The sequence below is a fragment of the Sturnira hondurensis genome, unplaced genomic scaffold (genome assembly GCF_014824575.4).
Source record: "Sturnira hondurensis isolate 20B ecotype Veracruz unplaced genomic scaffold, ASM1482457v3 Scaffold0006437, whole genome shotgun sequence".
Lineage (NCBI taxonomy): Eukaryota > Metazoa > Chordata > Mammalia > Chiroptera > Phyllostomidae > Sturnira > Sturnira hondurensis.
Genome location: NW_028079068.1, coordinates 1,207,473 through 1,230,691, shown reverse-complemented (window position 1 = coordinate 1,230,691; position 23,219 = coordinate 1,207,473). Strand labels below are relative to the sequence as shown.

The window sequence follows — 23,219 nt, the reverse complement described above, 5'->3', positions numbered from 1 at the left end:
CTGGAGGTGACCGTCCACCAGAAGCCAGCCCCTCAGACCGCTGGGCCTTGTCTGTCTGGGCCACACTCTGCCCCCCACCCCGCCCCACGCTCCGCCCCAGGACAGGAAAGTAACCTGACTGCTCACCTCTGTTCCCGTTCCTGGCAGGAAGTTCTTGACAATGATCGTTTTGCCCAAGGCTGGGAAAGGGGCTTCCATGACGCTCCTCATGAGGGGCTGCACCAGCGCAGGAGAGACGCGTCGGCGTTTCTCCACCTCATCCAGGATCTGCAAGGTCGGAAGAGCAGCTCAGCTCCCCTGAAGTCAGGGCGCCTCAGGGCGCCGGCTGTGGCTCTGCTCCTGGTGCCTCCCAGTAAGGGGTGAGGTGTAGCTCCTTGCCTCCCTCGACTCTGGGTTTGGCCATGTGAGTTACTGGGCGTTCTCAGTGGGAGTAACATACAGATATGCTAAAAGCCACTGCACTATATGTTTTTCGAAACACAAAGTTAAGAATGTAAAATGTCAATGACTTTTCATATTGATTACATGATAAAATGATGCTATTTTGGAAATGCTGGGTTAAATAAAATTTATTATTAAACTTGAAACATGGTATGGCAGTCCTTACAAAATTAAATAGAACTATCGCACGATGCAGCGATTCCACCTCTGGGCATAAACCCCAAGCATCGGAAGTGGAGACCCAGGCGCAGCTGCGCAGTCTGGAGCAGCTGAAGGGTGGAAACAACCCAGTGTCCGTCAGCTGATGAATGCGTGAACAGAACGTGGTGTGCACGTATTATGGGATATCATTCAGACTTGAAAAGTTAAGAAATTTGCCCCGGCTGGTGTGGCTCAGTGGGTTGAGAGCTAGCCTGCAAATCAGAGTCGATGGTTTGATTCCCAGTCAGGGCACCTGCTGGGTTGCGGGCCAGGTCCCCAGTGGATGTTTCTCTCCCTCTCTTTCTCCTTCCCTTCCCCTCTCTCTAAAAATAAACAAATAAAATCTTAAAAAATGTTAAGAAATTTCCACTCACATTCTAACATGGAGGAAGCTGAGGACACGTGCTAGGTGAAATAAGCCAGTCATGAAAGGATCGACACTGTACAATCCCACTGACGTGAGATGCTGGAGTAGTCAGACTGACGGGGACAGAAAGCAGAGTGGTGGCTGCCCGGGGCTGTGGGTTTCAGTCTGGGAAGTGAAGTTCTGGGGGCGGGTGCTGGTGATGACTGCAGAACAGCGTGAACAAACCTAATGTCCATCAACTGTGCACTCCAGAATGGTCAGGGTGTAAGTTTTATGTTACATATACCTTAGCACAATAGAAAGGAAATAATATGACAAAAAATTTAAAATAATTTTATAGGGAGGGGAGGCAATTCAGGGAAAAATATCTAAATAAAGGATGCGTGAGGAAACAATCATGAAAAGATGTCAAGGAGCAAGGGGCTGGTGGGATGGGGGGCCAGTGCCAAGCCCAGGAGTTGGAGGCCGGCGTCTGTGTTTCTGCGTGCTCTCTTGTGCCTCTGCACAGCCGGGAGAAGGGCACAGCGGGCCAGCCCGCTGTCTGAGCAGGATGACAGGTGTGCAGCCCAGACCCAGACGTGGACGTGCAGCCCTACACAGAGATCAGCCAGCCCAGATCACAGCCCCCAGCTACTCATCGCTCACGAGTGAGCCCAGCAAGGTCAGTGGAGCCAAATGCCAGCTGACCTGCACGTCTGGAGAATGAACGGCTCTTGCTACACGGCATCACTGTGGCAATATTTAATGGAACACCTTCTTCAGAGACTCTGAGAGCGGGTCTTCCTATGGGCGAGTCCCTTCTGCACTAAAGGACTGTCTGCCCTTTTGGTCATCCTTGCCTCTCACCTGAAAACAGCTTGAGTTCTAGGAATCAGTTGGCCAAAGCCCTGTTTCTGGTCCTCTCCCGAGTGTTCGCTGTGTGGCCTTCGGCAAGTCACGGCAGTACACTCTTACAATACCCCTGGCCACAAAGCTGAGAGAAACCCCAGGCCCGAGCACCACACCAGCAGGCTGGCACGTTTACCCGCTCCGCGTGCCCTGCACAGGACACGGCACAGGGGCTCCTGCGAATTCCAAGGCTGCCCCTGGAAGGCGAGCTCACTCACACGAGCTGGTTTACTTCCAGCCTCCTGAGCATTCTCACGACAACAAAGGCTGTGACCTACAGCCTTATCGCCACCCCAGAACCAGCCCATGTGAGAACCCGCACGAGCAGCAACGCACACCGGTGCTGGCACCTGTAAGGGGCCGGCCTCAAAGTAGAATGATGGCCACCAGAAGAGTGGAGGCGGGGCCATGCCTCGGGTCGCACTGATACCACTAATTATTAGAAACAGGCTGTCACAGAAGTACAAGTCCTAGCACGGCACGAGGTCTCACGCTATCAGCCTGGCTCAGACTTCCTCTGAATGCCGGCGCAGGGCGGGCAGGGGTGGACTGCGGTTTCGGGATGCTTTTAGGGACTGCTGCCTCACATCTGGGGACAGCAGATGGAAGACTTCAACCCTCTGCAGGGAAGCTGACTGAAATAGATGCTCCGGAAGGGCTTTAGATAAGTTCCTGCTTTAGATATTCACGTCTGGCTCGTATAGGAAACAAATGTTGGATTTGATCTCATTCTTGAGATCAGCATCATAGAGCGTAATAATCATCTCCTACACAACCCAAAATACGGGGTGCATGGGCCAACTCAATACGGCAGTTCCTGCATCTTGCTATACTGGTTTGTTTTCCCACAAAGGACCAAATTATATGGAGATTTCAACAGTCATAGAGCACTATTATGGTAATAAAGCTCACACACGTGCAACACAGATACATACAACACGCATATACAGATACATATCCATCCACTCCCCACCCATCCCTTCATCTTAGTGGTTTTTTGTCCAGCAAAAGCTAATATGACAAAAGACTTTCTTCTTCTGAGAAGAAATGTAAAACTTCTGGGATATCCTGGGAAGTCCCCTGACTCCCAACCTCAGCTACAGTTACTCCGACCCCCCCTTCCCCAGTTTCCTTCATCTGTTATTTCCTGTCCCCATGCTGAGAGGATAGAGGCGGCCATGAGGGGAGGAGGGGGAGGTGGGAAGGCAGGCGGGGCAGAACCAGATGACAGAAAGCTCCCAGGAAGCTGGGGAGTTTCCTGGGCCCTGCCCCCTCCCTCAGAGACCCAAACCCTCACCTTTGAAAAGAGGCTGAAGCATCCCAGGCGGCTCACGATGCAGTAAACTTCGGGGAGACGCTTCCCTTTGCCTCCAGGCTTTTTTGGGGAGAAACACAGGAAATCCTGAGTGCTACCGCTCCCAGGGAAAGAGCCCAAGAGTTTTTGAAAGCCTACAGTGCGTCAGATGTTCTCCTGAACCACACAGTGAGACACCCTGGTGAGGTAAGGAGTTATCAATACCCTAATTAATTCCACAGGTGGGAAGCACTTCTGGTCACACAGTAGGAATCTTTTCACCTTGCGGAAGGAGTCAAATCAAGGGTGTTGTACACACAGTGAGTGCTCAGTATGACCCAGGGAACCATAAGTAAAAGGCACGATGTGCTCACCCAGGTCACCGTAGCTCCTTTTAAGGAGTTGACTCAGCATTGTATACTCATCGTAACGATAATTCCAGAGGACAGACATTTCTGGAAGTCCTTTCTGGAAACTGACTTATAAGCCAATTTTCAAACCAAAAAGAAAATCAATTTCAATGCTTCAAATTAATTTTATCAACAGAAATTATGATCCCACTTAACTTTCTCAAGTATTGTCCACATTTTTATTCGCTAACTAATCCAATAGTTATTGAACTACTATGTGCCATACATTATTCTTAACTCTAACTTATATTAGCCTACTTCTAAGACTAAAATCATACTTAGTAGAGACTTATTTGTCATTACTGAAGATTTTTAAAAGGACAGGCCTCAGAAGACATGGCCTCAGGTGTTCTAGTGTGGTCAGTCCTGGGACCAGCTTCTGACCTTTAAAGGTGACTGTTCGGAAGGAGACACGCCACCGAATTATTTGAGTCATGAGCAACAAACCCTGTCTTCCCCTGCCCTCAGCCACCACCATGGACGTTCTCTCCAGGGCCTGCTCAGTGCGTGCGATTAGGCAGGACATGTGGTTTAAGAGAAAAGTCTATGGTGGGAAACACGAGAAAGCATTTTCTTTCCCAAGGACACAGACACTGCTCCTGCCTGTCAGTGCGATCCAGGTGAACCCCCAACCTCACTGCGTGGTCTCAACCACCCCGGTTAACCTGCCACACCGGTCCTGTCTCCTGTGGCACACGGCGAAACCCTGGGAAGCCAGTGCTGGCCCTGCTCGCTGGCTGAGAGGCAAAGGTACTCACCAGCAGTCTTCGGCAGTAACCAAACCGTCTGGCCCCGTCTTCTCCCGTTAGGACAAATGAGAACGTCTCACTGTGATGGGGAAAACGAAAGGGTATTACAAAGCAAAGCAAAACAAAGGCACACCATGGTGAGCAACTAGAACATTCCGAAGGAGGCTGGCTGCCCCCAAAGCGCTGCTCCCTGTCCTGCCTGCCCATTTCTGGGCTGGGACTCTGGTTCCCTCTGGCTTCGGAGTCTGCCGGGGCAGAGAGATCTAAAGTGGTCCTGTGTCCTGAGAGGGAACAAGGAGATCTTTTTTTCACACTGAGCTCTCGTACAATTCTTTCACCCGAGTCTTCCCAGGACAAAACACAGTCATTTACTGACACCGATTGTGGCTACTGCCTCCAGTGAGCTTGAGGGTGGGGTCGCATCCACTGACCGAGGGGTGCCACCCAGTGAGGGAGAGGTGGATGAGTGGGACGGTTCAGTGCCCCTCCCAGAACTGTGCCTGGGTGCGGTGTCCCTGGGGGTTGTCTGTCCAGAGCCACCCCAAGGCCTGGGCTGCCTGCAGAGACTGCTGGGCCAACTTTGAGGAACACAGCACCCCTCACATGTTTAGGATGTGCAGCCTACTGATGTGGTCAGTTGCTGAGCATCTGATGATAACAATCCCATATCTACCTGCGTGGACTAAAGCAGAAATGTGAACTTAGCGCAGGCCAAGTTACAGCTGCACGGGCTACTGAAGAGATGTTTCTGCAGATCTGGATAGGAATGGGTATCGGGCAACGTTTCCCTAACTTCTCCTAGACTAGAATTAGCTTACTGCCCTTCGCAAGGTTTATGAAGTGAACAAAGGCCCAGGCTGAGCGGTAGGCCCAGGAATCTCCATACTTAGCAAGGTGACTCTTATCTTCGAGACTTTTGAAAACACCGGTGAGAGAAACCTCCAGGCCCAGGCCCATCGGGATCCTGTGGTGGAGGGCCTGACTTATGGGGTCTGCCATTTATGACCCCATCTCTAGTCCTGGCCCTAGTCTATGTGGGCGGGGAGGGGAGAGGCTGGCACGTACCTGGTAAACTGCTCAACAGGAGTCCAATCCTTGGCATCGGGGAAACAAAACTGGGGGATAGCCTTCAGCTGGTCCTCAGCCTCTCTCACGAACTTGAAAGACCTTTCCAACTGCCGGGAGAAGGGCAGGGCGAGAAGGTAGGAGAATAAACCCCAGCATGGGAGAGCGAGGCAGAGGTGGGGCGAGACCACATCTCCCACCTCCCACCCACCCCCGTCGAGACCACCACCTGGACCCCCTCCTGGCTCAGTCTGCTGAGGCTTTCCCCGCCCAGGGCAGTTCTAATTACAGTCTTATGGGGGAAGTTGGAAGAAAAAAGGTGTGCTTCAGAGAAATGTTTTTCACGCCTGGCATTCTGGAATCTAACTGTTTCAACCACTAAGGAAAGATGGTCATAGCAATGCTCTTCGAACAGGAGGCTCGTGACTCTGCAAGGCCGATACCGTCTCCAAAGCCCGGGGCCCAGGCAAAGCTGCCCTCCTGCAAAGCGGCGGCGCACTTCTTAGTGACCACAACCAGCTACACTGTATCGTGCAGTGAAATTCATCTCACTTCAGAGAGTCCCAGCGTGTCAGAACCAGCAGGGAACTAGACATCCTTCAGCCTGACGTCCTTCTGTCGGAGACACGGGGTTAGGCAGCCCTGAGATATTACCCATTCACGATCACGCAACTAGTATGGAATGGGGCAAGGAGTAAAATTGATCTTAGTCTCTAATCTGTCTTTCTCTGATTTATCTGACAGCAAATATGGGGTATCATCTCATCTAAAAACATAACTAATAAAGTCTGACCGAGGAGATTCCACTCAAAGCCACGTTTGCTTACATCGTGTACGAACAGGAACCTGTGCTCCCACAGAGCAGCACCGGTCCGTCCGTCCGTCCATCCGTCCGGGGGTGGGGGAGCCTGTGGCACAGCCCAGTGCTCGGGGCTGACACCTTGGGACCGACACCTCGGGACCGCACGCTTGGAAATGCTGAAAGGGTGGATTCTATGTTATGTGTTCTATTGCTATGGTTTTGAAAAGCTATTCTGGGAATAATTTTTAGAAACAAATAAGAATGCCTTAAAATTAGTACAGTTTGCTTGTAAACTGGTACACTTACTCATTTTTAACCTCATCTGAGGATATATATTTTTTTCATTGTTTTGGGAGAGAGAGGAAGGGAGAAGAGAGATACATCGATGGCAGAGAGAAGCACTGACTGGACGCCTCCCGTTGCGCCCAGACCAGGGATCTGACCCCAACCTTCCGGTTACAGAAGGACGATGCTCCACCCAGCTGAGCCGCACTGGCCAGGGCTGAACTGGTGCTTTTAAAATGCTGGGAAGAGTGGTTGGCTTTTGTGATTTCACCGTCGTTGATAGGTTTCTCCATATTAAATTTCCTTTGTAAACAGTTAAAAAATAAATTATGCTAAAGTTACCTTCAGTAATTTGAAATACCTGGTATTTGAAATGAGTGGAGTCTGAATTTCTGAAGTGAGGAAATTGTAATGTATAATCTAAATTCTGTCTATAGTATTTCCATCGATTTCTTACTTGGTTTCTCAAAGCTTCCCACTGACTTCCACTTTAAACCAGCCTTGCAGACATTTCTGAGGCCTGCAGGCCAGCGGTCCTTCTGCCTGCTTCACAGAGGCCGCCGAAGGTCAGAGAGGAGGTCGCTGAAGCCAGCCTCCAAAGAGACGGAGTTCGGGGCGGGCGGTTTGCAGCTTCAGACCCGGCTCTAGCATGACTCCCTCTAGGCTAGATCAGGTGTGACTGCAGCTGCCGCTGCTATTAACGGTTGAGGCAACTAGCAATGAACGAAACGCAGTGTCTACACCACAGATTTAAAGCTGGTCATTAACTGTCCTTTAGTTTTGCATTTTCAGAACAAACAGTCAGTGTTTCTTCTCTGCATAATCGTTCTCTCTTCCATCCAGGACCCAGAAGATCCCATCTGGTTCTGGAACAGTCTTTAAGTTGATAATTCACTAGCTCAGACTGCTGCCACAGCAGTGACATTTGACTGCAGTTGGGCGATGTTGCAGAGAAGCAAAAATGGTATTTGTTGGCAGAGAGAGGGCAATTAATCGCCACAGAGTCGAAGACCCCAAACTACAGAGAAGGGAAAAAGAGGGAACAGTGGCATTTCCCCACAGTGGGGACGACACCAGAGAACTGGAGAGCAGGCCTCCGAGGGAAGGGGTTCCTGCCCTTCCCAGCCCGGCCAGTTACCATTCGGAGCAGCCACCCCCAGATAACACACACGTGCTGCCTACACGTGCTGTCACTGATGTATGAGCTACCAAGCCACATGTGCACACACGTGTTCTTATACACACAGGAGCACACACAGGGAGCAGCACGTGCAGACCCCCCTCATGAACACGGCCAATGCCCCAGAGAGCTGGAGAAGCCCAGTCCCCATGGACTGCCACAGAGAGAACTGCGTGACATCAGGCATTTATGGAACATGACAGTGACTCCTAGCATGCAAATATGAAGGATCCACCTTGATTACGGTATCTATGGGGTGGGGCATAAAACTCATGAGAAAGAGTTAGAAACCAGCCCTGGCTGGTGTAGCTCAGTGGATTGAGCACAGGCCTGCGAACCAGGCGATCGCGGTTCAATTCCCAGTCAGGGCACATGCCTGGGTTGCAGGCCGGTCCCCGGCAGGGGACTCACGAGAGGCAACCATACATTGATATTTCTCTCCTTCCCTTCCCCTCTAAAGATAGATAAATAAAGTCTTTTTAAAAAAAGAGTTAGAAGCGAGAAGCAGAACAAAAGAGGAAAAGGTCCTTCTGATGGAGCGGGTGGGCAAAAGCAGAAGGTATGAAAGAGCCTGGCAGGCAAAGGGCAGGTGTGGAATGACCGCTGCCACATCAAAGACACAGCTAAGGACACCTGGCAGCCAGCTGCGTCCCCAGCAGAGGGGGGGGTAACTTGGTTAGGGCACACCTGCATAATGGAGCATTATATCATCCACAAGTGATGATTCAGGATTTGAATTAAGCAGGTTTATAAATAACGAGAGGTTTATAAAACAGCACACAAAATATGGTAAGAAAATGATACAATGTACAGGGCGGGGCAAAGTAGGTTTACAGCTGTGAATACGTAAAACACAGAGTTTATTCTTGTACTATTATTTATTAATTACGGTGTTATTTTACACATAAAAACTGTAAACCCGCTCTTGCCCCACACTGTATCATCGCAGTTTTGCAAGGAAATCAGAGGATGCGAAAAGACTGGAAGAAAGCACAACAAAGTGCTGAGTGCCGATCTCGGTGGAATGGGACTGCAGGTGACTTTTCCTCATGTGTTTGCTGGTTAGTCCCCTTTTCAACAGTGACGTGCAACTTTCCACCCAAACTAAGTTCTAGTGGGGATGTCTGGGAGTCTGAAGATCCCGGGTTGGAAGCCAGCATTCAGTGGCTACGACGATCAGTGCCTTCACTCCTGGAACACTGACCCAGCGCTGCTGTGCAGGCGACACTGAGCTCGGCCTGGGGAGGGGTCAGTAAACAGGATGACAGAACGGCCCTTCCGGCCTGGTTCTCAATTGTCCTGTGAGTCAGTGTGAGCCTGAGCAGCAGTCTCGCTCACCAGGGGCAGCCCCCGCCCCGAATCTAGGCACATCCACAGCATGGGGTTGGGGGCGTTCCCCGGACTGTCCCCAGAGGCAAGGTGGATGAAGGCGACCACGTGCCAGTTTGGAAGGCTGGTGCCTCTGGTGCCTTCACTTCTGCGCAGTTTCTACCCTAAGCTCCGAGGAAGGGACTTTACTGCTGTGTGGAGCCACTCTGGGCAGGACAGAAGGCAGGCCGGCCCAGGAGAGGAGGGGAGGGACAGCTGGACCTGGGCCTCAGGAGACACGGATGGGGATGGCAAATGGAGGCCCTGGGGGGCCCGGACGTGAGCTCCCCACCCCAGGTGCTCTCTGAACCCCTCAGCCCTGGGCCTGTCACACGCTGCCTGTGAAGTCTCTGTGTGCTTACTTTGTGCCCTCCGGCCAGAGTGTGGATTCCTCCAAGACAGAAATCACACTCTGCTCATCTCTGAAGCCCCTGGGGCCAAGTGGAGAATAGGCTGAATGTAACAGGCCTCAGCCAATTCTGGTTGAATGGAATCAGAATGTGGTGGAGACCCTTCCATCCTGTTGTCCAGGCCTAAGAGTAAGTTACAGATTGCAGGCCACGCCATCTGAGGCTTTCTCCAGTGTCGCTTAGCTGAAGGAGCCCCAATTTGATGCATGGTGGAGCCCCACCCACACAGTCAGAGCCCTGCAGCAGAGAATGGGGCTCCCGCGCGTGCGCACACAGAGGTCCTCAGGGAGAGCTGTGTGCTGGACGGGGAGAGCCCCCAGAGTAGGATGGGACGTGTGGTTGACACGGGGGGGGGGGGAACCAGGGGGATGGTATGGTGAGCACAGGAGTCCAGTACGTATTTTTGACCAGGCTCTGCGTCCTCGAACCTCAACTCCTAGGACCTTCCAAATTCTCCAGCAGGAGTTTCTTCATTTGACATAGTTTAATTGGGACCTGACTTTGACATTCTACATACCACGTGATCCTTAGACTCCCACACCTCCCCGAATCCATGAGTCCCTGCACCATGTTGGCAAGAATGCTGCAGGTGGGCCAGTAGGCGAGGACAAGTGGACTAGGGAAATGGAGACAGAGAGCTCAACACACTGGCCGAGCAATGTACAGTGAGGTACAGAAGGTCACCTCCCTGGAGATAACATCTAGGCCTCAGCTGAATTTCAGCTCCAGGACCAGAAAAGCAGAAAAACCAGGTGGTGAGGATGCCAAGACCAGCCGTAAGGACTAATGACCCCCTGTCCAGACCCTGAAAGAGGGAACACCTGGAGAACTGATGAACATCCTGCTGAAACCCTCCCTGAGACCTCCCTCAGGGTTCCCACCAGCAAGAGAGAGAGACACACAAACTCAAGACAAAGGAACCAGAATGTGCACGCTCTCCCTGCAGGGAGCAGCCCTGCCACTCCCTTCCCCCACTTCTTCCCCCACAGGCACACATCTCCTAAACTCTAAGGGTCCCCTGAGACTTGCAGCCAGGGGAGCAGTGGGCAGCGCAGCCCGTCCCAGGCTGACCCCCTGAAGCTGCCCCCAAGGCCCCCTCTTCTCTGACTTCCCAGGGAGCTGAGGCAGCCCCGCCGGGGCTCTCCTGTTGCTTCTCCTATACTCAGACTTTCCTTGTTTCACTGTCCCCAGCTCTAGTAAACATACCCTCATGGTCACCTGCACTGGTGTTGTGACATCTCTCCCGCACAAAGTCGAGAACCCACGCACTGCCGCTGCCCCAGGCAGACCCGCCCAGCGCCAGGTCCCTGTCCCGTAACACACTGGCAGGCCCTGCTGTACCTTCAGAGGGAACTGCTGGGTGACCTCCGGCACGTAGGCGGCCCCGGCCTGCTTCTTGTGCAGTGACACCACCACAAAGTACTCGAAGAGCTGCCTCTCCTGGTATGCGACAAGCTCCCGGTCGAGCGGTGGGTATCTCGGAGCCTGCTTCAGGCGGGACTTCACATTGACCAGGCGCTGGCTGTGAGCTGGGAAGCCAGAGAGGAGACAGAAAGAGGGGTGGGAGGGGGCCTGAAAACGACCCACTCTCTGACGTGCACAGGGCTGCAACAGGTGGTGCAGCTTCCAGCTCAAAGTGCTTTTTCCAACCCTAAAGAAGTGTCTCCACATTTAACAAATTAGTATGAACTCTTTCTTGGGGATCCTTGCCAAAATTCTGGGAGGAGCCACATTTGCCAGGTGGCCAGGCTAAGAGGATGCAGCCGCATGGAACTGGAGGCCTCGGCTCTGCCCCAGATTTGCTGTCTGGGCTTGGTGTCCGCCCCGGATTTGCTGTCCACCCCGGATTTGCTCTCAGGGCCTGGACTGTCACCTGTGTCCCTCTGTCAGGCAAGGTGGGGACGCTGACTCCCCTCCTCACTCCTTTTCCTCGTTCTTCACATCGTGGGATGTGACTAAACCCCAACGCTAGAGCTTCTGGAGCCTTTGTAAACATCCTGTGTGACTCAGCCAGCAGAGACCGAACTCACTTGAGGGCCCCCACCTGCTTTCTCTCCGGCCACCACTCTGAGCAATGGGATCGAGCCGCGGCATTCCAGGGGCAGGGCCGCCGGGTGGACGGGCCTCATCGCCCTGCCAGGCAGGCCTGGCCTACAGCTTTCTTTAGCTTCCACCTGGGGTCTGAGAAATTGCAGAGAACCCACTGAACCTGACCTAAATCACCACACTGCGATCCACAGGGGGCAATCATGTCACTGACGTCACACGACAGAAGAGGAACTAGGGGCCCTGAGATCTTCAGTGAGTTTCTCCAGGGCACACGGCCATTTTCGCAGAAGCGGGGCCAAAGCCCCAGGTGTCTGGAGTCGCAGGCTGGCAGTGTCGCACATCATGCAGGTGTGAACCACGCCTGACGTGACGGAGATACTGGGAAGGAGCGGGTCCCCGCAGGTGCAGTCACCAGATCTCCGGCGTGGATCAGGCCCATTCTGGTGCCGAGGACTGATCTGCCTCTGGGCATCCCGTGGGCTCCCCGTCCCTTGAGACGTTCACATTCACGCCTCGAAGACAAGCTTGTGCAGCGCTGCGCCGTCCCGTCTCTCCCGTGAAGGGGTCAGGGCCATGCCTGCAGCTCCCCCCGTCACCTGCACGCGCCCTGCACGGCAACTGGTCCTACCTTTCAGCTTCTCCTCCGTGTCACTGTCAGACTCACTGTTCTCATCTGTCACTAGATGATGAAGGGAGGGGGGAAGGGGAGGAAAGGGAAGGAAAGAAAAGAATGTGAGTTTTTCTGAGGCAGGAACTTTTTATATGACATAGCACAAAACCAAGATTTCTAGTTCAGAAGGGCTATTTAAATGACCCTTTTGGTCTATTTAAATGGAATAGACAAGCCATGTCTAACTAAATCTATTTCCAAATTCATTTGGCCCTAGATAGATAGCACCTACATCAAATTATAGCAGCAGATACTGGCCCCTCGTACGCATGCTGAGCAAAGCAGGGTGCTCCCATGTTAGGTCAGAGCTTGCTGCCCTGGGCTCACTGGATGGAGGGTCAGGGAGAGAGGAGCCGAGGACATGCCACCAAGCTGCGCCCCTGCCTGTTGGACTGTCCTGGGGACACTGGAGACACTGACAAAGCGCCAGCTTGTTCTCCTGGGTGAGCCGACCCGAGGCAACAGCTATCTGCTCCCAGGAAGAACCTGTGTTCAGACGCCGGGGCGGGGAGGGACCGTGCGGGGTGCTCCCACCTTTTCCCGAGTTGCTCTCCATGGACTGGGACAGCCTCTTCACCCGCTTCTTCCCCCTCCGAGCCTCGTAGATGGCATTGATTCGCACTACCAGCTGCCAGACACCGAGAGGAAAACACCAGTGTTAGCGGCCACCTCCCCATGCGCAGTGGGGGTCCTTCACCCCCTGTGCTCTTCCAGGATGAGGGAGGGCCTTCAAAGAGGGCGGGGAGGAGACTGTTCCCCGAGCACTGATGGAAGCATGGACGGACACACTGTGGTACGCACACACAAGGGAATATTATTCAGCCCAGAAAGGAGGAAAACTCTGACTTACTGTCTAACATGAATAAACGTTGAGGACACTGCGCTAAATGAAAGAAGCCAATCACAAAAGAACAAATATTGCATGACTCCACTTATATGAAGTACGAGCACAGGCAAGTTCGCAGCGACAGGAAGGAGAATGGTGGCTGCTGGAGATGGGAGATGGGGAGTTAGTGAGTCAGTGTTGGCGGACTCCCAGTTCCAGTCTGGGGAGACGAGACGTTCTGGGGGGGATGGGGGATGCTGGTGAGCGCTGCAGAGCAGTGCATGTAACGCCACCAAACCACACACTTAAAAACGGTTCCAATGACAAGTTTGATGTTATGCATATTTTACCACAGTTTTGAAACTATGAGTATGGTAAGTAAACAAATGGGTTGCTAGGTTAAATTGTCTTTTGGAGAGGAGGGAAATTTTAAACCCATTCAAAATCTACCCCCTAAACATCCAAAAATAACTAGAAAGCAGACAGTTATGGGGTAGTTAACACCCTTCCACTTACTCAAACACAATGAACACAGAAGGTAAGCTCCACGTGGGCGGGGACTTTTGTCTGTGCTGTAACAGCCCCTGCGTGGGAAGGAACAGCGCCTGGCACACAGTAGGGACTCGGTAAATATTTGTGAATTTCTTGATTGAATACAAAGCACCTATGCTGTGCACGAGATTCTGCCAGGAGCTGTGAGGGAGAAACAGCTGTAGGGGAAGGCGCCTGCTCTCCAAGAGTTCACGAGCTCTCAGGGAGGACCGAGGTGCATCCGTAACAACCACATGAGCCGGTGCAGGGGTGTTGATGCAGGGGTGCTCCGTGAGCAGAGTGGCCACGTGCCAGAGGAGGCTCTCACTCTATCTCAGGTCAGGAACAAGGGGGAGCCGCATACACACCAGTCAATAAATCTTTGTCCCTTTTCATTTAAAAAAACACCGACTGGCATGGCTTAGTGGGTTGGGCATCGTCCCGCAAAGCAGAAGGTCGCCTGTTTGATTCCCAGTCAGGGCACGTGCCTGGGTTACAGCTTTAGTGCCCAGTAAGGGTGTTTACAATTGGCAACCAGTTGACACTTCTCTCTCACATTGATGTTTCTCTCCCTCTTTTTCTCCCTTCCTTCCCCTCCCTCTAAAAATAAATAAAATCTTAAGGGGAAAAAAAGAGCCAGGAAAGGTGTATTTGGATAACTCCTGCCTCAGAGCCCAGGCTCTGCGCAGAGCTGCCCCTGCAGCAGATGCATGGTCTGATCCAGAGCAGGCAGACGGAGCTACTGCTTGAGGCCGTGCAGGGGGACCACGTGGCCTTCGGAGGCTGGGTGCTGCAAACACTGCCTGGGATCAGGGGAGTCGCTGAGGCTGGGAGAAGGGTGGTGAGGTGGGAGGCTTTGGGGCCACAAGACATCCCACCCTGCTGGCTTCCCCGGCCCCCCAGGCCTGTGAGGAAGCAGGCTGCAGTGGGCGCAGTGGCGGTCTCTGCCCAGGCACCTCTGCAGCCTTCCTCGGTGGGGGTGGGGGCACAGCTGACATTGAAGTTTGTCACAGGCCTTACCTTGGGTATCTTTCTCTTCTTCCTGCCATTCGGTGGGTCTCCAAGATTAAAGAAAGTGTCATCGGGGCTGCTGGGGGTCGAGGGGGGGCTGAGTTTGGAAGGGGACCCCATTCCATCCCGATTCAGCTTCCTAGTGTCCAGCAGCTTGAAGTTCCTCCTCTCTGAATTTTGCCGGAAAAAAGCAGGTTTGGACAATAACTGCTGTGAGGGGGAAAGAATAAAGAAGGTGTGTGAATACACAGGGGACTGACCGGGAGTCAATGGTGGTGCTGGTGACGGAGACCATGAGCTGGAGAAGGGGAGCTGGGCTGGGATGGGGATGTGGATTTGTGCAAACAGGTGCACATTAACACTTACCATCCAATTATGGGAAGTTAGCCTGACAAAGGACGCAATCTGCACTCCCTCTTCTAGACAAGTGGGAACTCACCTGGCTCAACCACCTTACAGAGAAGGCTTTCTGACAATCCAAGCCACTCTGCGTACAAGCCAGTACATGCCCTAGGCCTACCTTTGACCTTGCCCCTGGCAAGCTAAATGACTCCTATACAAGGAATTTCATGTCTCTGGGCCTCAGTTGCTTTAAGGTCAAAAGGCAAACAAAACAATGGGTAAAACACCCTGACCCGTGTAGCTCAGGGGGCGGGCGTCATCTTGCAGACCAGTTTGATTCCTGGTCAGGGCACACACCTGGGTTGCGGGCCAGGCTCCCACATGGGGACATGCAAAGAAGCAACTGATATGATGGTTCTCTCCCTCTCTTTCTCCCTTCCTCCCCCTCTCTCTAAAAAATAAATTTAAAAGATCTTAAAAAAAAAACCCTGATAAAACATTTCGTGTAATTCACAGAGCTCATTTTTTTAATGCATACTACAAACAAATGAGAGGATAACAAGTCAAAAGAAAGGCAAAAGAATGAAAAATATGTAGAAAAATACAATGATTCGTAAGAAATATAAAGGTTTCACTTATAAAAGAAAATTAAAACGCCATTGAAGAAACATTTTTCACTCAAAGAGAGCAGCAAAGACAAAACGATGTAATTCGCTGAGCTGGTGCCAGCGAGGGAAACTGGTTATGCTCACACTTCCACGCACTGTTAGGGGGACTGCAAATTGGCACAACCCCATGAAGGACACTCTGGCAGTGTCGGCACAAACGCTGGCAAATGTCCCTTCCCCCAGGAATCCACCCCCAGGGATCTGCGGTACTGATGAGCTCCTGCGGGCGCAGCTACATTGTACCGGGAAAGCTGCACTGTGCGAAGTACGCTGTGTGCTGCGCCACGATCCTGAGTAAACACACAAGAATGGCAACGACCTCAGTGTCTGTCAGCAGAGGCCGGTCAAATAAATCACAGCACATCCACACGGTGGGATACAATTGAGGTGTAACAAACCCTAGTGTTCGGATGTGGAAGGCTCCCTCTGCTATGTACTGTGAAGCATGAAAAGCAAAGTGTATGGTGTGCTGATATCCGTGTGTGTGCGTGTGTGTTTGAAGGAGCTATCCCACTGGTGCATGTGTAGTTCTGGAAGGACGCACAAGAACCTAACAGTGGTTGCTCCAGGGCAGAGAAACAGAGGATCTGGGTGAGAGGAAGACTGTTCACTGTTCATCTTTTATACTCCTTAAATTTTGAACCACATGAATGTACTAACTATTCAATAAAATAACAAATATTAGCCCTGGCTGGTGTGGCTCAGTGGACCGAGTGCTGGCCTGAGAACTGAAAGATCGCCAGTTCCACTCCCAGTCGGGGCACATGCCTGGGTTGTGGGCCAGGTCCCCAGGAGCGGGTGTGCGAGAGGCAACTGATGGATGTCTCTCTCCCTGTCCTACTCCCTCCCTTCCTCTCTCTAAAAGTAAATAAATACATACAATCAAAACACACACACACACACACACACGAAGGAAAATATGTAAAACATAAAAAATATTAATTACTTTGACTATATGTTTTCTAAAGGTACTTCCAAGACTCATATTTTATACTGTAAATGTAGCTGCAAAGTTTCTTTTTAAAATTAATGGATTAGATGAGGCACCTAGCAGAGGACCTAATACACGATAGGCATTCAATATAAGTTGTTTCTCTTTCTTCCTCTTATGACACTGACTTATTTCATACTTTAGTGTGTAAACTGCATTTTCTTTAGTATACTATTTATCTTTTGGGATCCCAGTGTTTCTCTTATTAATTTGGATGAGCTTCCTGTATAGATCAGATATTAAATATTTGTCAGTTTTGCTGCAAGTGTGTTTTTCCCGTGTGGCTCATTTATATTTTTATTTTGGTTATTTGGTATTTTTCACATAACACTTTTATATCTGCAAATCTGTTCATCTTTTCCTTTGTGAGGTATTTAACCTTTGCCTAGGAAATCTACACCTTTTTAGAGGTTTAATAAATACTTAATTCCATTTTTTCTGGATTTTCCTCAGTTTATTTTGAACACAATGTGTTCATTAATCCGTCCATAATTTATTTTATTGTATATTAGTGTAGGTTGATTTTTCCCCAGGCTAACTTATCCCTGTTTCATTAAATAAATGAGCCTTTCTTTTTCTATCACTTTCTAAGCCCACACTCATCACATCTTAAAACTCTCACAGAACAGGCGTAGTTTGTTCCACTGATTTCTCTACTCCTGTTTAGCTCCCAGGAGTGTGTGACGGTAACTCCAGGCCCTCTTCTCCTTACAGCCTGCAGGAGTGAAGGCCCCTGGCCTCCTCACCTGGCCTGCTGCCGTGGTTTGCTGTGTTCTACAGGGAGCAACCAATGGCTTGGCACTGCCGGTTCTGAGCCGACCAAGAGGCTGCCTGGTTTGCTCACTATGGGTATCATAATGATTAAGCCAACAAAAGAGCAGGAAATAATAACGACCCTTCTTAGAGACCAAATTCCATCTGCAATGGAATCCAAAGAAACGGCCCCAATTCTTTCACTGCACTGGAATCTCCTATCAAATTGTTGGCAAAAAGCAGATTATCTATTTTCATTAGATAGATTGTGTAGAGTCTGTTCAGAGAACCTCTGACGTGTGGACAGGTCTGACAAGAGAGAAAGCGGAAAGGAATGAAACACGGCACTGGGTTTTCTAAAGAGTGTGAGATGGGAGGTGGTGTGTGGGCTGCACCTCCCAGTGGCCACACTGCTGGAGGAAGGGGCCCGGGGCGCGCCAGGGCACCCAAAACAGTGCACGTGTCCAGGGGGCTTCCAGGAAGGGGCGGAATTTCAGTGGCGGCTGAGCCAGTGACAAGAGGACTCGGTGGGCGGTGGGGAGAGCATTACCGAGTCTGCAGCACAGCCAGAGAACCGGCATGGAGTGAGGAGGAGCAGACAGACCAAGGGGAGCCTTCGAGGGGACAATGCACCGGTGAAGACACCCAGTTGCCCGTGGGAGCCATGGAAAGTGAGGGTATAAATCTTGGACTTGGCAGGGGTCAGCCAGCTTTTTCTTGAAGGCCAGCAAGTAAATATTTTAGGCTTTGTGGGCCATCCTGTCTGTTACAACTACTCAACTCTGCCATTTTAGTGCAAGAGCAGCCACAGACAAGGCGTGAGAAAACCAGTGTGGACGTGTTTCAGTGAAACTTTACTTACAAAACCAGGGGACCAGAAGCAGTTTGCTCCGTGTGAACTACGGACAAAAGGGGGCTGGCTCACTATAGGACCTGGGGATGACTGTGGTCCACGGAGGGCTCCAGGTTTTGATCAGAGCAGCACGCCCTGCAAACGATGTGCCCGGGGCCACTGTCTCTACGGAGTGGCCTCTGTGGAGGGACTAGCCCGGTGGCAGAGCCCATAGGCTCCCTAACCTTACAGACTTTGGATTCGCAGTGGTCCTACAAAAAGATCTGTGGTCCAAAACGGTAGGGCAGACAAGGACCCCCTTTTGAAACCTCCTGGGTTATTTCTAGAGACCAGCTGTGATGAACCCTGGCCCGGGCACCTGGGCCGAGGGGGCTGGGCTGCAAGGAAGCTGTCTGCCTCCCCGAGGGAGATCACGTGACACTGAAATGAGGGACTATCCCTCAGGAAATACAAATTGTTTTTTAAAAGAAATTAATGGCATGGAGAAATAGTCACGGTCATTGCGTATGAAAGAGCAGCAAACTATTTATGCAATATAATCCCAAAGCTTTTTTTTAACGTACACACACTCACACACATACAGCGTGAGATAGCCTAAGAGGAAATGAACCAGCGTGTTTGGGTATGGGATTGCATGCAATTTTTAAAAAGACCTATAAAAACACGCAAACATACACACGCACAGATAATAACAATCTATTACAGGAAAAAGAAAATACGTGAGAATAAAGAAAAAACAAAAGTCTACTGTAAATGAGTTTTGTTTTCTTAATTACACTTTTCAGTATTTAAAAACTTCTTATGAGAACGTATTTCTACTTTCTAAGAATAAGGTTATCTTTAAAAAAACATACACTGAAAAGTGTTTCTCCATGCATTTAGCAAACATAGTGTTTGTCTTGCAGACAGTAATCTAAGCGGTTTACAAGTATTAATTTGATGAACTTTCACAGACCCCGAAGAGGAGTGTACTATCATTACCAGCCCTATTTTACCAATGAAAAAAGAAACACACTGCAATGAGACCCTTCCGCTCAAGTCCCCCAGCTAACACGAGGCCAACGTGGATTCTGGACGGAGGCGGTCAGGCTCTCGAACCTGCACCCCCGCAGGGTGCTGCCTCTCCGTAACCACGGCCAAGCGATGTACGATCTGTCGGTGGGGGGTGGTGTGGGGGGCTATCCAGGCAACCAAGAATGCTGGTTAGTGATACACTTCTCCTGTTGGGGTCATTACATAAAGAAGAAGATCTCACATTAGCCTTCGAGATCGCCCTTCTTGTAAACATCAGCTCCCACCACGTTCGCTGTGTGTTGGAGGTGTGGGGTGGTAGGTCACCCGGAGCAGGAAAAGAACAAGTCCCTGCTCAGGACTTTGCACTGTACTAGCATCTGCCCTCAGCTGGGCGTCTGCTCCTTTCTAGGGCAAGTCTGCACAGAGGACCCTTCCCTTTCTGCTGGGACCAACTAATAAGGTGAAAATCCCAATGTAATGTGATGCACTGACATTTCAATAAAATGATGAATTATCACTCAGGATCTTTCTCTGGCTGGTGGGGGGGCGCACAGAGGGACCGCTTCAGCGAGTTCTGAGGTCCCAGATGCAGCCCAGATGTGGCATGAATATTCAAGGAGCTCCACAGAGGAAGTGGAGGAGTCTGCAGCTGCCCAGAATGGGGGCACAAACCAGACTCCCAGATGTGGGAGAGGAGAGGAAGGCGCATGGACACAGAGCCCATGGCAGTCTGCTGACAGGGGTGTCCAACCTGTGTCCTGCGGGCCACATGCCACCCAGGATGGCTGTGAATGCGGCCCAACATAAAATCGTAAATTTACTTAAAACATTATGAGATTTTTTTTGTGATTATGTGTCACAGTGTAGTTGCTGTGTGGCCCAAGACAACTCTTCTTCTTCCATTGTGGCCCAGAGGTGCCAAAAGGTTGGATGCCCCTGAGCCCGAGAGGCTCAGTGGCAGTCGGACATGCGCACCGGGCAACTGGTCACCCTCCAGCAGGGGAGCTGCCTCTCAGCCTCCGAGTTCTCACTCACTCGGCTGCCTACTTGTTTCGCGAATCTGGGGACAGAGGACCTGCACTGTCCTAGTCTGGCAGGAAGGGGACGGGAAGAGCTAAGCCTTTCTTTTCTGGCCTCAGGGAGCGGCGCCCGTTCTGCACGCAGAGCTGCTCTGCACAGGCAGTTTACTCGCCCCCAAGAGGCCGCGTGGCTCACTCTCCACACGGAGTGGAAGGTGGGCCGTGCTGAGTGAGATGTGAAGGGGCAGGCTTGGGCGGCAGCCTTCCCTGAGGGTTCCCAAGTGTGGACGACGTCCATACTCCAACGAAAACAAAGCGCATTCCATGGCGGTCTCTGATCATTCAGACCACACTCCCTTCCACGGGAGGAGAAAACAGGAGTCAACTCGTCCCCACAAGCGCTGTGCCACTTGCTTTGGGTCTGTACGGTCCACCATGTGTGCCAGGTTCCACCTTCAACTCTCTTCAGGGAGAATGGTGCCCCCCCCGAAGATCCCCTTTGTGACTGTCAAGCACAAAAGGTGCACCTCGTGTGCTGACCCCACATGCCCACCTGATGGCAGAGGCTGCCCTCGCCTGGGGGCCCGGGAGAGGGGCGAGGCTGCTTCACTTCGGCTGGAAACACACCCTTGAGGCGGGGTCACACCAACACTTGCAGCCAGAGTGCGGCTCCCTTTACAATTTTGTCAACACCTAAATGCTATGTAACTGTGTAACTGCTACTTACGGGAGACACAAAGAAACAGTGTACTCACTGACCTTGAGGAATTTACAATGCAGTTGGGATGACGTTTTTAAGCTACAGCACAGGACTGAAATGAGACTTCAAATCGCCACAGTAAGCGATACCATCAAGCAGTATCCACAGTCTGGTGCAAGATGAAGGCTTGTCCCCACCGAATGCTGCAGGCAAGCAGCATGGAAGGGCCCCCAGGGTCTGGGATAGCCTGGAAGCTTCCTGAGGGAGGTACGACTAAGCAACCTTAAAGGGTGGGGGAGAGGTTCAGGTAAGAGCCAAGGGCACAGGGAGGGATGGCCTAGTGCAGTGGCGAGCAAATTTCCATCTATCTATGGGCCATATTTGGCCAGGAGCTAAGAACGGTTTTGACATTTTTTTTTTTAGAGAAAGCGGAAGGGAGGGAGAAACAGAGGGAGAGAAACATCAGTGTGTGGTTGCCTCTCATGTGGCCCCCACTGGGGACCTGGCCTGCAACCCAGGCATGTGCCCAGACTGGGATTCAAACTGGCAACCCTTTGGTTCATATCCCATGCTCAATCCACTGAGCCACACCAGCCAGGGTGGTTTTGACATTTTTAAAAGGCTTAAATATATTTGTATATAAAGTGTATGTATAATGTGTGTGGGTATATATATGAAGTGTGTATATATATATATATATATATATAATTTCACAGCACACGAAAGCTATACAAAATTCAATTTCAGTGATCCATAAAGCGCTGCTGAAACACAGCTGCGCTCTCTGGCACAGTGTCTGTGGCTGTGTCCTGTTCCAATGGCCGTGCCGAGCAGTCACAGCAGAGACTGTGTATTTACCCTGTGGCCCGAGAGAGAAAAAGTCTGCCCATCCCGGACCTGCCCCATCAGATGGGCAATCAGCAGGCTCCCGTCGGAGGGAGCTCTTACACACGCGCAAGAGCTGTGTGAAATGAGGTAGCAGCGGGTGCCCAGGCATCAGTTACGCAGGAAATCCTTGCTCTGGTAAAGAATGTGAATTCAGTCCTATGGGCGATGGGCTGCAACGATCACGTCTGTTAAGATGGTTACATTATCTACGTGTACGTACTTGCAAGGTTTGAGAGGATATTCTGTAAGGAATGTCGGGCTTCTACCCTGACCTCCAGGTGCTCACTCAGACAGCAGCGCAGGGTGCCCCGTACTCAGTCTTAGGCACCCTTACAGAGGTCTTCCTTCACAGGCACAAACATACCAGAGTACATATATGCATATTCTTCCATTAAAAATCCCACAGATGGTGGCATGCAACAAAAAGACTGTTGCTGAACCATGCCTTTCAGTTCTGTAACTATGACATTATTCTTAATGGTTCTGCACTTATACACCATCTCATTTACAGGTGGGGGAGGTTTCTGACGCCGCAGCGGCTGAAATGGCCCTTCAGGAAGCTCTGCCGAGCAGAGGGCTCCAGGAGAACTGGAGGCAGGAGGGCAGGCAGCTCGGTACACGTCGGGGAGCCTGGGGGCGAGGGTGCTCTGGGGGCAAAGGTGCTCCGGCATTCCAGGGTAACCGAGAGCTCCAGGCTGCTCAAGGCCGTGGGGCTGGGACCCTTTGTTCCCCGACACTCTCTTAGGGGCTCATACCTTAGTGGATGTGTCAGGGATGGAAGAGGTGGGAGAACCAGGAAAATTCAGGACACACTTCTTTCCCAGGCAGCGACCATGCAATTCAACATCCTCATAAGGATTTTCCTTCATCGGTGGATCTGTGGTCAAAGGCAGCGGGTCAGGAGGTGGGAACACTGAGGAAGCTTCCGTCCCTGGAACTACCCAACATTCCAGCCTCTCCTCGTGGGGCTTTCTGAAGTCTTGCTAGCTGTCCATCTTTCCCCTTGGTAACAGACCCTGAATGTCACCCTGTCTCCTGTTCTTAGACGTTTGAGATTAATTCCACTCCGCTTGCAAGACTTTAGCCAATCAGGGCTTCCCGAGTCCCTGCCTCAGGGACCAGGGCCAGGAAGGGCTCACACCCCAAGTCTGAGCCAATCACCGCAAGGCACTCCCGGGCTCTGCAGGTGAATGAGGGACCTAAACTGACCCAGTTGGAGTGAGCCTCAGGATCTTTGCTGGGACTTGCAGGGGACAGACTCTCCCTCCAGGGAGTTAATCACGGGAAACCTGACGAGAACAGAGCTAACCTGAGAGATAAGAAACAAGGAAGAAAAAGCAATTCTGGTCACATAAAGTAGCAAACTCTGTTGTTTCATCTGGGCCTCCTGCTCCGTCTAAGAGAGAGCTTCTCTGTCAGGTACACACACTGCTGAGGGGTCCAC

At 51.4% G+C, this 23,219-nt stretch overlaps 1 protein-coding gene across 4 annotated transcripts in view; it reads right to left on the bottom strand.

Annotated features, from left to right (window-relative positions):
• The window catches only part of DENND2A (DENN domain containing 2A), an 89,660-nt gene that overhangs the window by 20,311 nt on the left and 46,130 nt on the right, over positions 1 to 23,219 (bottom strand). For 3 of the 4 annotated variants that reach the window (XM_037049064.1, XM_037049067.1, XM_037049065.1), the window contains exons 5-13: positions 22,531 to 22,652; positions 14,557 to 14,757; positions 12,714 to 12,807; positions 12,138 to 12,188; positions 10,802 to 10,989; positions 5,416 to 5,525; positions 4,360 to 4,429; positions 3,195 to 3,272; positions 127 to 267 (exon numbers count right to left, since the gene is read on the bottom strand). In XM_037049064.1, the coding sequence (XP_036904959.1) occupies positions 127 to 267; positions 3,195 to 3,272; positions 4,360 to 4,429; positions 5,416 to 5,525; positions 10,802 to 10,989; positions 12,138 to 12,188; positions 12,714 to 12,807; positions 14,557 to 14,757; positions 22,531 to 22,652 (1,055 nt within the window). The remainder of the gene's footprint in view (positions 1 to 126; positions 268 to 3,194; positions 3,273 to 4,359; positions 4,430 to 5,415; positions 5,526 to 10,801; positions 10,990 to 12,137; positions 12,189 to 12,713; positions 12,808 to 14,556; positions 14,758 to 22,530; positions 22,653 to 23,219) is intronic. The other variant, XM_037049066.1, reaches the window with a different exon arrangement.